General features: G+C 38.5%; 1 protein-coding gene across 1 annotated transcript in view; it reads left to right on the top strand.

The window, feature by feature from the left end:
* LVRN (laeverin) overlaps window positions 1–16,988 on the top strand; it is a 105,653-nt gene that overhangs the window by 59,653 nt on the left and 29,012 nt on the right. The window contains exons 4-9 of the mRNA XM_018559840.1: window positions 1,488–1,614; window positions 2,422–2,576; window positions 6,127–6,240; window positions 9,875–10,018; window positions 12,533–12,598; window positions 12,739–12,804. Of these exons, the coding sequence (XP_018415342.1) occupies window positions 1,488–1,614; window positions 2,422–2,576; window positions 6,127–6,240; window positions 9,875–10,018; window positions 12,533–12,598; window positions 12,739–12,804 (672 nt within the window). The remainder of the gene's footprint in view (window positions 1–1,487; window positions 1,615–2,421; window positions 2,577–6,126; window positions 6,241–9,874; window positions 10,019–12,532; window positions 12,599–12,738; window positions 12,805–16,988) is intronic.

Genomic DNA, 16,988 nt, shown 5'->3' with positions numbered 1-16,988 from the left:
CCCCCCCCCCACAAACACACACACATATTATTAGACATGTGAGAATTCATTTAGGATAAAATGAGCGAAAACTAAAAATGTTTTAGTTCGTTTCAGCAAACAAAACAAATTTTTATGCTGCTTTGGATTCAGCCACCGCCACATAATGTCACATGACACCACACGTGTTGGGCGTATACACCAAGATGGTGGCGACTGTACCGGCGTGTAACATCAACTGACTCCACACATGCATGGCGTCATGTGACGTCATGCTCCCCGCCTCCAAGATGGTGGCACTTGGAGGCGGTGGCTAACATGGCCGCTGCGCTTTCACAAACAAATTATTATGTGCTTGAATACATTTTTTGTATATTTCAGCATATAGTAATTAATTAGTTTAACATGTAGTCTATGTTTTGTGTTCTGTTTTTTATTTTTACTTTTCTAGATGCACTTACTTGTCTGCATGACATCCTGACACTTTATTTTTATAGACTCTATTTTTGTTTGACATTTCTTGTTTACCACTTGTTTGCCTACAGTTGTTTTATTTAATAAGAATACTTATATTGTGCTTACCAGTTTAGTACCTTTGAATAAAAGTTTTATTTTTATCATACTTTTTATTTAGTTTTTTTGGGGCTTAACAAAATGGGAGTCTTTAAATGGTGCGGGTTTTGGAGAAATGGGTGTGGCCAGTGAGCGGTGTGGTTACTGAGGGGTGTGGTCACTAAGGGGTGTGGTTACTGAGGAATGTGGCCACTTAGGAGCATTGGCACTGTAAAACTTTCTCGCACAGGGCGCCTAAAGGCCTAAGGTCGGCCCTGCGTCCATGTCTGTAGCATGCGGATGAATACACTCCCAATACAAAGTTAATGGTAACCACTTAACAAGAATGAACACAGAAAGCTCCTTTTTGGGCACCATATTTTATTACAAAAACATGGCACATGGCTGTGAAAGGTCTGTTTCTAGCAGTAATGCATTTGGACAAATCATATCTTCTGTTTATATGTAAGCATTCTCAGATTTTTGCTGGGATGATTCCAACTTGGCATTTCACCAAAAGGTTCACATACTATGCAAGTTGACATTTCATACATCCCCAATGCAGCACAAAGAAACAGAAACCTTTCTCACGTGTCAGGGCAAAACATAACACTCTTCAAATGCGGGAAGAAATGCAACTAGTACAGAATAAGTTGACAATTCATATTCATTATAAAAACATGTTCCTGCTTAAGGATGTATTTCACCATCCTATGTCACCTGTGTAACATTAATCCTACAGAGATTTATGAGTATTGGCAATCTATTAAAAATGATTTAAAAAATCATAGGTTTAAGCTGGTTACAAAATGCTAAATATACAAAAAGCAGCATATTTTAGGCTCATACAGGTAAACTAATCATGTATGTTACTTAATTATATCTTAGCTTTTAAAATATTGTAATGAGTTATTGTATTCTTTTTATTTCTTTTTTTATATTTTGCGTTGCTTTAGATACGAATTTGGGCAAGAAAGGAAGTAGTACAAAAAGGATATGCAAACTTTGCTTTGGCCATTGCAGGACCAATACTTTCATTTATGGAGGATTTTCTGAATGTCTCATATCCACTGCAGAAAACAGGTAAGTATGGTCCTATGTATGTTATAAGTAGATTACAGATATTAAAATAAGTAAATACATACATAAATAAAAATAACTTAAAATGGTGCAATCCTGTTGGGCATGTTGTCCTGGTACCAATCTATATCACTTTCTGAATTATTTGCTATTGTTGGCAAGATGTTGAAGCTGTAAGATCTTGTCATGTGGACAGTAAGGATGTGGCACTGGGCAATTTTGGCACTGATAAATATGCACTTTTTGAGGGGTTTAGGGGGTTATTGTTTGGTTAAGTGTTAATGTAAACCAGTTGCCTATGGCAAAGTGTCAGGTTCTTTTCTCCTACTGATACCTGCCCTCTCTTAGCTCCTCTGCCAACATGTTCTTTTGTTGACTTCCTGAGTAAAAAGCCCTGTGGTAAGCGCCATGTCAATCTGTGCTAGAGCTTACACTGTGAACTTCCCCCTACATGACAGTGCTCAGAATTGGTGTTTGGGTGCTCAGGCGTTGAGCACTTCATCATGCGAGCACTCCATCATGCTTCTCCATACCTAGAAGTAATGAGTATATCACAGGGCTGAGCAGGAAAATGGAGCTGCAGGAAAACACTTTGAATGTAACCATCAGCGGAAGCAGGAAGGAGAACCTAATATTGGAACCTGTCACTTTGCCTTACAAGGGGAACGTGGCAGGTCTACGTGTGGGGGTGTGGGGGTTGGGTTGTCATTAGAGCAGAAATAGAGGCAAAACTGTGACAAAATACACTTCTTGTTGTCTTACCTTGCTTAACTTGGTGTATTGGTAAACCCCTATCTTCTTCTCTTCTAGATTTTGTAGCAATGCCTGACCTTGGTGTTGGTGCAATGGAAAACTGGGGATTAATTACTTTTCAAGAAACTTCATTGATGTATAACCCAGATCAAAAGTTCAGCACTTCTAAGGCATTGACTTCTCTGATTGTTGCCCATGAGATAGGACACCAGGCATGTGGTAAAATGTCCCAGATCTTTTTAATCATGCTGTTATTGAGTATGAATGAGAATGAATGTTGATTGGCTGAAAATTATGTTGTCATTGTAGAGCGTGATCATGTGGCCAGTGAGTTGGTTCAGCCTGAGAATTTGAAAGAACAACCATAAGCACTCATCTTAAATTAAAAAAAAACTAATTCCCGAGTCAAACATTTGGCTTGTTAAAATCAAAATAATTGCAGTCCTGAACTATACAAACAGCTATAAATGCAATCTCAGGGCCATACATTATAAAATAATAATTGATCTATTAGTAAAGTATTTAAGTAATATCAAAAACCATCTCAGAAGCTACTCATTGCAAAATAATGGCTTATGTTTATTGTTATAATGAAGGCCACTGAAGAAAAAAATTATTTGAATGATATGCTGAAAAGAGGTTAACTGGAGTAAAGAATTCCTGTTTAATGCAGATGTGGGCTTAACTGACCCTGTCATATAAAGAACTGATAAAATAACTATGGTTACCAACAGAATTGTGGTAACTTTCAGTATAGTACAATAAAAAAAAGATATCCAGAAGTCCAGTGTGAGCTTCATTTGGATTTCAGGTCTGGCTTAAACAGGAATGAGGACTCTCTCCCTGCCCTCATGTGACAGTGCTTGGCCAATCACCAAGCAAATGCACGGTCACATGGGAGGAACGGAGGAAGTCACATGATCTCAATATGCTGAAGCATCAGGTTTTTTTTTTCTCTCCCAGCAGCAAATGGAGTTGCAGATGAGTGAAGAAAAGCAGAGTATATGCAGGGGTAGGGTGGGTATTTAAGTGTTGCTTTGCCCTGCATTTAAAAAGCACAGATTCACTCTAAGGATGGGTGTCCTATATAGATCAGCCCAAGGACAACATTGTAAAGCTCTGAGATAGGTGACAAAGAACCCAAGGGTAAAAGCTAAAGACATGCATGCATCTCTTGTACTGGATAACACTCTGATTTCCTGAGTCCACTAGTCCACTAAAGGAAAACACTAAAGAAAAGGTGTTTATGTAAAGTTACCACTGAGAAAGCCACTCCCCCCCAAAAAAAATACACCACAGTTTGTCTTAAAGTGTACCTTTACTCCCTTTCACTAAAAGCCAACTCGGTATTCAGCTCTGTATGCTGATATGAAATCATGTTACATTCATATTCTTATTTTACTTACAATTACCGATTTTCCACTTCCTGGTCTTCTTAGGCATTAGCGATGTAGCCTATGCCTAACAGACGTATCCTGGGAAGGTTACAGCTGCAGTATATAGGTACATGCTGGGAAATCTCATCGGTAAACTTCTATAAAAACTTGTGAGATCTCAGGGAAAGGCATTTTTTCCTGAGACGATGTGCATGGTCACATGTTCTAGTCACATGTCCCAGAGTTCCAGGAAGCAAAGAGAGATATCTCAATCTGCCCTTAGTGAAAATGGCCACCATTAAAAGACTGAGGAGGAAAAGAAAGATACGGTATACAAACAATATAAAGTATGCAATTATCTCTAAGTATCTGTTTGTAGATTGTCAATACTAAACAGTTCTAAAGGTTGCACTGTTGTCATTTTAAAGATAAGGGTAAAGTTTTTCTTTAAGTGCTAAAAACCTTGAGTGTTCTACAACACTACAGGAACAGTGTTTTGTGGGCAACTGAGGAAAAAACTTTTTGTTAATGCACTCAAGCAGTAGTAAAAAAATCCACAGCAAAATATTATGGAGTCTGTCTCTATTCTAAAAGTCAAACAGGGTTTCATTAACCGAAATGGTAAAAATCCAAAATAGAAGAGTAAAGCTGCATACTCAGTTGGAGATGACACTCCATATTTCACAATGGCAAAATAAGGGTATCACCGATAAGAAATAATAGACACCTGATTCAACTGTTTTTTGCATGATGGTCTCATGCAAAAAACTCATGTGGTCTCATGTAACTAGAAAGCCTCTGACTCCAGTAGACAGCTGCTGTCTGTAGGAACAGTTTATTGACCAGGTTACAAAAGCCATCCCGATTGCTATCACTGTAAGGAAAGCGGCAATGGCAGTGTCTGCAAGTAGTGTTCATTGTCTATTATAACTGTACTGTACAGCAACAAAAAGGATGCCAGGCTAAACAGAGAGGTCATGTCGGTGTACTCACCACCCAACTCCATTACCTAAGGTTGGTCAGATCATGCATATACATTCAACCTCCCTCATAGGTCTACGGGTAACTTAAATGCCCTGACCACTGAAATGGAGTGCCTTTATTCTAAGCAGTCTATTGAAGTTAGACATTTACAAAATACAAACATATGGGATTTATACTCTGTTAACTAGAATTCATTATTTAATTGATTGGAGCACTTGACTAAAATTACCATCTGTACAAGAGATTGTTATCTAACAGTTTTTCAATGTTTTCCCTCAATTACCTTGATAGTTTAAAATGTTTGTTTAATTAAGTTATGGCAAATGTAAAATGGTGTGGGTTTTGTTTGTTAGATTGCCTTTATTTGTTATTATGACTTAATTGAAGATCACAACACATTTAGAATCCAGGTGATTCAATAATCCATAAAAATTGTTATGGGCGCATAAACTTTTTCTCACCGGATGCCTGTCTTTGTCTTGTTCTTTGCACATATATTTTACTGTAATAAATCGGCTGAATTAGATTTGGGTGTAGTAGGTGGTTAACTATCCCAAAGCCTTGTCAGAAACTGCTCCTGGACTGAAGATATTAACTCTGTGTAAGTTGAAATCAGTTAGCCAGATCCTCCCAGTTATTCAGACTTTCCCACTTCATACTCATACACAGATTTTTCATTTCCACTAGACGTGCAGCTTTAGTTACAGACCTACAGGTGAAATGTAGCATTGCAGCACAGCCATAGATTATTGATAACAGATCTATATAAAAACACTATAACGGTTATTCACAAAAGGGTGAAGAGTTTGGAGAAGGCAGGAGAAGTGAACAATCTGGGACTTTCCAATCCAACTATGTTGTCCTAGATATGTTCTACCTTTTCCAAACTCTTCACCCTTTCGCAAATAGCCCTGTGTGTATCAATAGTCCAGATGACTGTAGTTTAAAAAAGAGCTGCAGAAGTACACACTTCTTCATGTTCAAATAACTGAAATTTACTTTGCTTTTCTTGGACATTTCACTAATATTATATTTATAGTTTTATTCTGGAATGCTAATACTGTGTATCTCTTGAGGCCAAGCAGTTAGATCTCTCTGCCATTGTTTTTAGCTCTGCTCCCACCCTTCTTGAAGTTCTGGTGTTCTTACCCAGGAATCCAAGAAGGACAGTGAAACATCTTATGAAGGCTTCTGTGGGTATACAAACATGGGAATTTAAGAGCAGAATTTTCCTTGAGAGATATAATAAACTCTCACAAGGTTAAGCTTTTTAGCATCTATGAAGAATTGAAATATCAATTTTGGGTGTGTTGATCCCCTAAGCAATATTATAATGTATCTTATAATATCAACACATGCACCATACAAGCCATTGTCATTTCATGTTTTCTTTCTAATCTAGTGGTTTGGAAACCTTGTTACCATGAAGTGGTGGAACGACATATGGCTAAATGAAGGGTTTGCCTCTTACATGGAATACGCAGGGGCTAGCCTGGTTGACCCCAAACTGAAATTGGTGGGTATCAGTTTTCACTAAATTGCATTGCGTGTTCAATACACAGAAGTGACGTTTGAACCAGATGTGTTCTTTGAAAGGCTTAATTTTGAAAGAGGAGGCAGACATCCAATAAGCTGAATGACATTATCATACATGACGCAGGTAAACAACTGCATGTAGCTACCTAATATTGGTCCTACCATGGACCTATTATTTTTATGTAAACCTGCAAGCGTGTCTTACTCTACCTCCTACTTTCTTTATAAAGTACAGTAAGATCATAAATACATAATCCAGTCAGCAAGACACAATCCAGTTGGCAAGAAAATAGGGTGGACATTAAAGGCATTACAGAGGAGGACAATAGAGTGTTGCTAGGCACTGAGGTGTAGACATCTTGCTGTGGGACACTTTTCACCTACTTCCAAAAGTACCTTTTAATATAAACATATTCAGTACATGAGATTACAAATAGCAATTTTAATTACCAAGTAGCCCAGCATAGAGATCCATCATCATTTACATCCATTACTATCCATTAAATGTAAACACTTGGTTTTTTCAATGACACCACAGTGGGTGTGTTTGTTAAAATTCTTACCTGCCTTGTTATAAGCTTATTTTAAAACTAGGGAGCCTACCTTAAATTCTAAAAACGTGGGATTGATGGCTGAGCTCTTTCTTGGTAAAGAGCAAAATATCTGTTATACCTTTTCATGGCTTTTTATCTGAGACAGAATTGGAGGTTTCTGTAAAACTACTTGTACCACCAGAGTAATCTTGCAGGTTTTAGTAATGTGTTGGTATAGAGAGTTTATTTATTTTATTTGAGAAAAAAGTAACAAAAAGTTATAGTAACATGCTGATCTATTAGCTGAAGGAACCGATGATCAATTTTCCTGTAAAGTGGACTGTGAACTTTTCCTCATATGAAGGTTTGTGCGATGAACAGACATTTAAAACATAAACTCTGTTATTTAAAGTATTTATATAAAAGTGGCGATCAGAAAAATATTCACGCACTGAAAACTGGTTAAAAGGGGTCACAGAATATGACAAGTGTATCTTTGGGGTTGGTATATAAATGGAAGTAATTTCAGGCACATTTTCCCAGTGTAAGACATTTGCAATGCTGCATTTATGGACAATTATGGAGGTTCTCTGTTTAACATAGCAGGGTGTAGTTTTTTTCTAGATTTTTGCACTAGGTATTCACCTAGAAATGGAAATGAACAGTGGGTATGTGAAAGCTTGCAGCTATTTATCTCTTTTGCATGTTGCCGGAGCTTGCTGTGCCATTTCTAGTAAGAACATGTCTCTCTATGTAAACAACTTTTTTGTATATGGCCAAAAAAAAAAATCCTACAGTACTACTCTGCTTACAGCAGGACAGGAATATGGGGATGAACATATTTTCTCGACATTATATCCATTTTACACTGAATTGTAATAAAAACAGAGGTAAACATTTATTATAGAAGACCGGACTCTTATTGCCATAATGCCACTCATGGCACCAGTGCCAATGGCAGCAGGGTAAAGTGGGACTACAATCTCAATATAAATTTGTAAACTAAATGTGAGATTGTAGTCCACATCAAGAGTGAGCTTGGAGTGGTGGCAACTTTACAACAGACACAGGGACCATAGGGAACAAAAGTAGCCACCCTCCAGATGAAACAACATTGTCAACACCAATTCAGAGAAGATTTGAGGAACTACAGCCGAGTGATACACAAATAAGCTACATTTTTGTTATTAGGTAAGGTACCTGAATGCATTTTTAAGGTTTAACTTCTGAGTTTAGTGTCACTTTAAAATACTGTAATTGCATGATGCGTGAGGTGGAGTTTGTACAAATAGATGCCTCATTCTACCATGTCTCGGGCAGCAAGATGTGTTTGACCAATACCACGAAAGAAATGAAGTGGATTAATAATTAGGCCCCTGAAGGGAAAGTGTCAGCAATTCTTATTTTAAAAAAAAAACATAAAGGTTTTCATTAAGAGATTATTTTTGAAAATGATATGGTCTTGTATCTGCATGTCAGATGATACTGTGTGCTAAGATTTCACCTCATTGACAGTAATATTTTATCACATTGTGTTTTCTTATTTCCATTCTGTTTTCATTATTGTTGGATTATTTGGTTCAGTTTCTCATTGGCTTATTTTTCTTAGAAACTCCAGTATGCATTTTCCTTCATTAGTTTCATTCTTTCTTCCTGTCATCCTTGGGGTGTTCCTACTATTCATTTTGCATTCGCCATACAAAAATGCAATATCAAAATCCTACAAGGAGAATGGGCCTTGTAATGCCTTCAGCGGATCTGCAGACTTGAGATATCGTATTGGTGAGAGAGTTCTCACCACTGGAGTCTCTTTTAGATATAAAAAAAACTGTTAGGTTAATTGGCTACCAGAATGTGGGATATCATTTTTTGTGTGGAGTGAGCTGGAGAGATCTCTGTGACTAATTTCTCATGTCTGCACATCTGCTGCAGCCATTATAAGGAGGCCTTATTCTCTTTCTTGGATTTTTATTTTTTATTTTGAGTATGGAGAATACAACATGAACAGCTGGAATACAACATGCTCACAAAAGCCAGTGAGAGGTGACCAAACCTAACATTTTTTAACTATAACTATAATATCACTTTTTGGGTTGACTGGCCCTTTTAAGGATAAAGTCGGAAGAGTATTGTTGAGGTAATTTTTAGAGGAACATTATATGATCTGACATGCATTATATCAACCGAGATTCAAATACAAGACAGTATAATTTTGAAAAATAATCCTTCAATGATCAAAAAACATTTAAAGAAGGATATCAGTCTTGACAAAAATCATTGATATGTTCATATATACCTCTGGTGATTAGAAACAGAAATGTTGGCTTCCCATTAAGTCAACGGCTTGTGTAGTATTGGCCTCTTCCAGGAATCCAAGCATCTCTTAAAGCTGTTCTCAAGACAATTTTTTTTCAAATAAAAAAATGGAACAAGTGCCCCGACTTTATAATTTCCCATTTTTTTTTCTACTGTAACTTACTAATTTCTGCCCTAAAACATCAGGATAGGCTGCCTGGTAACTTTGATTGAGGCAGCATTTCCTGTTAAGGAGACCGGTCACCCCAGCTGGCAATATATACGCTAGGTAACGTATCACCTGAATGCCCCCTCGCTAGTACTTAAGGGTGTGCATACCAGACATAGCCCTCCAGACTCCACCTATCTGCACCACTGGAAGACAAGGAAGCTATCACAGGATTTGACAGAAGATTATCTTCCATCAGGAGCAAGGTAAGTAAAAAAATAGGGGTAAGTAGGTCTTTTAAGACATGTGCATGCATACTGCTTGGTCATAGAGAATAATGAGATCTACCCAGTGTTAATGCTAAGGAAGAGACAGCTTCTTGAAGAAAAATGACAAGCCTTTGATACACTAGGTAGTATAAACTATATGTGTAAAAAGTGGTCTAGGTGAAGGCACAACTGAAATCTGGCCCAGTCTACAGTATGATTCATTACCCTTTCAGTGTTATATCTGCAGAAACAGCAAACACACACAATATACTGCATACTTTACCATTTGCCTAAATGACATAAATAATATCAATCTGTCATTAAAAATAATGTTGGTTTTATATGCAGAATGAGTTTTTTATGGTGCACAACCTGATAAATATTTTTGAGAGAGATGCCCGAGCAACTGCCAGAGCTGTATCAGTAAAAGCAGAAGACATTGATAATGTGGATGATATAATGCTATTATTTGATGAATTCACATATGACAAGGTAAGATATGTCACACTGTTGCTATCAGAACTGTAATTAATAGCTTTGCAAAATCTGAACTGCTGACATAACATACACAAACAGTCAGCTTGTTGCTGGGGAGCTAATCTGTAACAAAGGCTTTCACGATCAGGGGTTCTTAACCTCTTTAAAATTACAAACCTACAGTCGACGACCTAATATGTCCCCAGACCAGAATGTCAAAATCATCACTATCAATATAACGATTATATTTTTTCAAATCTAATATAAAAGCGATGTCTTTTAATTTATGTAGAGATCCAGCCTCATTACCTGATTATTTGGTTCCCATACCCACGAGGGGTATGGATACCCTCAGTTAGGAACCCCTGTTCAAAAGGTTCAAGCATTGAGTAGGGGAAAGAAAAAAGAATGTGAGAAATGTATTTGTACTTAATGTATTATTAGTACACAGATTGGTGCATAAGAGAAACTTACAGTTAGTCTCAGCCTTATGTTGGTCATGTGTAGTTTTGGAAACTCCATCAGCTTTTGAATTAAAACTTGACTGCATGGATTCAGGGCTGCATTTGCATTGCTGGAGCCTGTAAACACACATTTGGCGTGAATAATAATATCCAACTAGCTCTACTTTTTTTTTCTTTTAATGGGCCAAACCTGTATTTGAATATTTTGACACTGTGTAAATAAGCTTATATGAGATGACTGTATTCTATTTATTATGTAGAAAAAAAAGGTGATGCCAATAACTAAATATACAGGAAAAAGCAGTTTCTTTCTCTGCTGTCTCCAGGCACAGGGCTCCTGGTAAATCTGATCCTTCATAACTGACCCTGTCACTTATGTTTTTACCATTTCCATGTTACTAGATTTTTAAACATGGGCTGTAGGCTGATCAAAATGCCCATCAACTGGCATCAGATGGTTTAGATACATGTCTACAGTCATTCCAGCCATTTTGTTGTTAGAAATAGTAGGTCGTGGGGCCGCAGAAATCCCTTAGCAAGCATCTGATAAATGCAGCCAGATCACTGATACCCAGGCTGTGGAGGAACACTAGGGCTCCCACGATAACCGATTGGGTTCATCAGCTAGATTGTATTACTGAAATGGAGGAACTCCTTTTCACTAAGCAAGATAAACTTGTCAAATTCTCTAGATTGTGGAATCCATGGAGTCATTTTTGTAGTGGTGACTTCTATGCGAGACTTAAATCAGGTTCCACTTAGACGCTAACATACGCCCTGGATTTGTTCTTGAGAGATCTGTTAGATAATGGCCGCTCCCCCCCAGTAGGGAGGGGGTGCTCCCCACCCACGGAAGTACGTCTGGCAGGACACGTCCGGTGTCCTGCCACTCTACTATCTCACTCTGTGGTTTCTTTCTGAATCCTCTGTACTCCTAATATGCAGGAATCTGATCTTCCCAGTCCTCATCTTCCCTTATTCTACCTATTTATGTTTCCATATTTTTCATGTTGTCTCTCTTCTTTTCTCTTCCTTGTTAGGAGCTATAGGTTCCTACTGAACACATAGCTTATTGATACACATACAACCACATTTGTGCTGTACCAGGAGATATGACCAGCTTGTTTGACTTTCTCGTTATAGGAAAGATGCTTGAATTTCATTTTCAGTTTTTTTCTGAATTGTGTATTATGTGGTTATTCCCCCCTCCTTTCTCTTGGCCCCTTTTCCTTACAATGTCTTCTGTACTTTTGTTGAGTTTTATTTTGAATATTGTACTGCTTCTATAGCTACCTTCTTTATGCTCAATAAAATTTAAGAGGAGAAACAGTAGGTCCACAATTGCTGTGGATTGTTTATTTCCAGATTTTCTTTTGGTTTATTGTAAGCTGAGGGAAATCTCCTGAATTGCCACAAAACTGGCATATCTATATGGCCAGTTTAGAGCATTTACATCCTCCAAAGGCTACAGTTGAGGTTTCCTTATTTCTAAGATGTGTTTCCACTTTATAATTCTCATTACCAGTTTGCCAGTACCTATTGACATTTCTGTCACCTTTGATCACACGAGGTGTTACCTGTCAGATCCAAGGTGAGTTTAAGGGAATTGTAAATGAGCACTGACTATTGCCATTCCAGAGATAATTATTGTTGGTCTTTGGGCTGTGTTTTTACCCTGCATCCAGATAGTACTCACACAGCCATGAGCACAGTAGAAAATGCCTGTCAGTAGCTCTGATTAAAGGATTGGTCCAAAAGTGATGTTTAACTATAGGTAAAAAGGATGGACTGCATTCGATTTTGGCTTCTCAGATATTTTGAATAGTACAACAGTAAGCTTCCCCTGCCCAAATTTCTGAGTAAAAGCTTTGGGTGTTTCCTTCCACCTTTGTTCCAGCTGTGAGCTACAGTATACAGGTTTTGGGTGGACTGGTCCTTTAAATTATTATTCTAATTAAAGAAAGTCATCTTTATTAGCTACAGCAAGTCATTAGCTAAATTGATTACACTGAATGCTACTGAAAACATTAGCACATCATTAATTATCGTGTCCTCTTTGCTGCAGGCATCTGCTTTGCTCCGAATGGCTTCCACCTTCCTGACAGAGAGACTCTTCATCAAAGGGATCAGCGTGAGTTTAGAAAATCATTTTTGGAATTTTTGAACTTTTGGCAATATAAGACTAGACAGGCACAGCTGATTAATTGATACAACATGGATCTCTGCTTACCTCCTCAAGAAGTAATGCACCTTCCATTTGTCTCATCACAGTCATACTTGAAGAGATTTTCATTCTCAAATGCTGACCAGGATGATCTGTGGAAACATATGCAAATGGTATGTTTTTCTATTTTCCTTCACTTATATAACATACAGTAAATCATTTAATCATATTCTCTGCATTGTAAATTGAATGTATAAATCTGCTTTTTAATACAGTATCAAGTTGTGTTGCTAATTTGTTAAAGAGAACTTGCTAGCATAGAAATATTGGGCCATTGCAGACTTGTTTTTGATGGTGCAATTTTCAAGGCCATCATTCCCATCCTCACTACATAAATGAGTCACAACTCTAGAAAAAGTATGCAGGTCAGGACATCTGACTTTACAGGATGAGGTTGAGATGCTTTTATAGTAGAAGTGGGCCATGACATTCTTAGCAAATTCTATAACAGTGTAATATGCAACATTGATCATGTCACTGTGATCTACTGCTTAAGCAAAGCTTGAAAAAAAATTGATGTAATGCTAGAATAGTTTTTTTCCTGAAAGAGGAACTTAACTCTCCCAAATGAAATTATTTTCCCTCCTTACCTTTGCGCTGTAATAACATACTTACAAGTCCAGTGGATTCAGTTTGTACTGAAGCTGCCCCCCCATGATGTGGTGCCAGATCTCATGTATGTGCAGACACATGCTTGTTGAATTATCAGTACAATGAATTGAGGATAATAATGTCTCCTGGGATACCAACGGCCCATATCCCAGGAGGCAATACTTTCCATATGGCGCTGGGTCTGTTTGTGTGCATTGAAAACATTCTCTTTCTGCAGCCTCCTGGATTATGTAATGTCAGTATCCCAGGAGGCTGCAGAAGGAGAATGGAATTTCCTTTTTGCCTAGGTGAGAATGGAGGCATGGAGGGTAGGGATAGCAGAAAAAAAAGGTAAATAATTCAAGAATGTTTAGCTTTTTTTTTTTTTTTTTAAAGTGGAGGGGGAGGATTAAAATGCAAACTTATATTCTACTTCAAAGCCGAATTGAACATTCGCAGGGTTATTCACTAAAGGGTGAACAGTTTGGAGAAGTCAGGAGAAGTGAACAATCTAGGACAAAATAGCTGAACTGAAAAGTGGGCTGAATTGGGGAATTTTTCCAAATCAGCTATTTTGTCCTAGATTGTCCACTTCTGCCTTCTCCACACTCTTCACCCTTTTGGAAATAACCCTGTCAGTTTCCACATGTATTAAAACAAAAGGTGTGCAATGGCTTACAGTTTATTTTCTTTGTAAAGCAGTCACAGCCTGAGTTGAAAACCCTGTAACCTACCAGCATGCTGCAGAGTGGGACCTTAGCTATCTACGGGGGAAACAGTGATCTCTCAGAGGTTTGACATTTTCCCTGCTGAGTCAGAGCCAGAGCTGACCAATCAGCAGGGATTATGAGCTTTACTGATTGCAAAGCTATAAGTCAGACTCAGTAGGAGGCTTATCAAACCTGCTGCTTTCCCACAGAGAGCATGGATCCCACTCTGCAGCTGCTAGCAGAGGGTAGGCTTTTCCACTCAAGCTGTAGTAGCTTTAGAAAACAAATAAACTAAGACTGTGCACACTTTTTGTTCTAATGCACCTGGAATGTACTCAGATGGTTTCAACTGAAGGTTCAATTGGGTTTTTAACTTAAAGGGGTTCTAAACCCTCCGTTTATTTGCCTATATCTACTGCTAGCAAGCAGTAGATATAGGCAAGAAGTTTTAAAAAAACAAAAAAAACGCTTGAACTGGTTTTAAACTTACCTCGTTATTGCTGCTCGATCCCGCGCCGAGAATCAGGGCGGGCGCATGCGCAGTTCCGATTCTCGGCCGGGAGAGGAGCAGAGACGCAAGGTAAGTCTATGGATGCGTGCACCCACCTGCAGACACCGCTGGATCGGAGAGACAGAGCAGTCAGCGCTGGATCGGAGTGACGTCACACCGCTGGAGGGACACGTGAAAACATGGGGAAAGAAGAGGAAGATCAGAATAAGAGACATCATTTGAGGTAAGTGCTAACATTTACATGGGGGGGGGGGAGGGGAAACATTTTTTGGCTTTAATGTCACTTTAAATGAGTCAGTCATCTTCTTTCATCTTCCATCACAAGGCAATGGCATTCCTGGTAATGGTATTACTGTACAGCAGCGTCACTAGGGCCATTAATAATCCCTGCTACTAAAGGTTTAGAACATAATAGCTGGCATACACTCATGCACTGGATGCCTTGATAATTGGGGTAGTGTGAAGATATGTCCAGTTAACAAAACACTCTAATGCCATTATACTCTGTATATCAAGATTATTTCCAGGAAACCAGTGAGTGAGCTACTTATGCTACACTTCATCTGTTATGAAGTTAGAATGTTCACTCAGTTTACACTAATCTGAGTTTTCTGTAACCCTCTGAATCTAGTCCTCTTGCAGACCACTAGGAGTATAGTGAGAGTATATTTCTTCACGCTGGTGCTGTATAATTTCTGATATCTCTGTTTCATGAATCACCAATCATTCAAATTGATTCAATTGATCCAAGGCAGATCTGAGTCGCATTGCCGGTTGGAAGATTTTTAACTCTCCCATTCATCTCTATAAAACCTGTAGTATCACCTACGCAACAAAAAAATGCATGTAAACACTGCCCAGATCAGCAGAGGTCTGGGCCGTGGGAAGCTGTGTGCTGAATCTGAGGTCCACGTGTAACATACTAGACTGTGGCATACTAGAAGCGGGGTGAGGGAACTCACATGTTTTAGTGCAGAAGCAATCTGCACATTAATCCTTAAACTTAAAGTGACACTAAACTCAGGAGTTAAATCTTAAATATGCATTCAAGTACACTAACTATTACAAAAATGTAGATTATTTGTGTTCCACTCAGCTGTAGATTCTCAAATCATTATTTCTTGATTTGTGCTGACATTATAGTCAGGGGCGTATTTACCGCGAGGCAAAGTAGGTGTTTGCCTAGGGCGGCACCTTCCTGGGGGGCGGTCGTAGTCAAACGCCTATGTTGTGAAGAGGAGGGGAGAGCCGGAGCCCGTCTGTGTGTAGGAGTGGAGGGCGGCTTGCCTGCTTGTGCAGAGGGTGGGAGGACGGATAGAGCCGGACAGAGCAGCCGACGGATGGGATCGTGACTCAGAAAACAAAAAGCAGCCGGCGGCCACTTACTCGATCTCACTGCTTCCTGGGTCATGGCTTGCCTAGGTAAGCCAAATACATAAATACACCACTGATTATAGTCGATCACAGGAGTGAGCTTGGAGTGCCTACTTTACAACACACACAGGGACCATGGGGAACAAAAGTAAGCACCCTCCAGAAGGAAGGACAGTGTCAGCACCAATTCAGAGATGATTTGAAGATCTACAGCCGAATGATACACAAATAAGATACATTTTTGTTAATAGGGTACTTGAATATATTTTTAGGATTTAACTCCTGAGTTTAATGTCACTAAATGTCATTGAATGTCATACATTCACTTTAATGTCATTCAAGTAAATCCCTATCCCAAACATTGAATTCTCACTGCCCTGCTATGAATAATAGCAGTATAGAACTGTAAGTATCACTAATGAGTAATCCTTATCAAAGAAAGTAGCCTTGGTTTAGTATGCAGCAGTTTAAAGATGATTTCTCTTTCCTCATGCTCATTGGAACAGATGAGTGCAACATCTGTCGTGTGTCTGGAAAAGCTAATGGAAAATGTACTAAACAGAACACATAAAAAACATGCACTTTTAAAACTAAGATGTTACTGTTTTTATACAGTGCAGATTGGAGTTCTTAGCTAGTTATGTCCAATGGGTGACCAGAGTAACAGAGATTGAAAGAGCTTGTCTAGATTGTAGTTTACATATTATACTCTTACTGCAATTTCCTCTGTATGTAAATGTACTGGCTCTTCCCTGGTTCTCTAATTACACTCCAGTCTATACTGGAGACTACACACTCCTGTGTGTAATAGAAGTATTGCAGTTATGTTCCTACAAGCAAGTGTTGGTGAAGGTTTAACAGTGCATATACATGTACTGTGAAGTCCTGTAAGCATAGCTTATCAATTAGAATGTGTGTTTGTTCCCTGGATTTACCAAGTTCCCTAGGTTTACGTTTATTGTTTTCTTCTTTTCAAGTCTATCATACATTAAAATGTCCCATGTATGTGTTGTGTCAAACAATCCAGAAGTTCTGGCAGCAGACTTGCCCTGCTTGGTAACATAGGTAGGCTCTGCTCATAGATAGATAGTTTGTTCTAAATTCTGATATA

This window comes from Nanorana parkeri, unplaced genomic scaffold (assembly GCF_000935625.1).
Source record: "Nanorana parkeri isolate BGI_ZX_2015 unplaced genomic scaffold, ASM93562v1 scaffold417, whole genome shotgun sequence".
Lineage (NCBI taxonomy): Eukaryota > Metazoa > Chordata > Amphibia > Anura > Dicroglossidae > Nanorana > Nanorana parkeri.
This window is presented reverse-complemented; position numbering and strand designations above follow the sequence as displayed.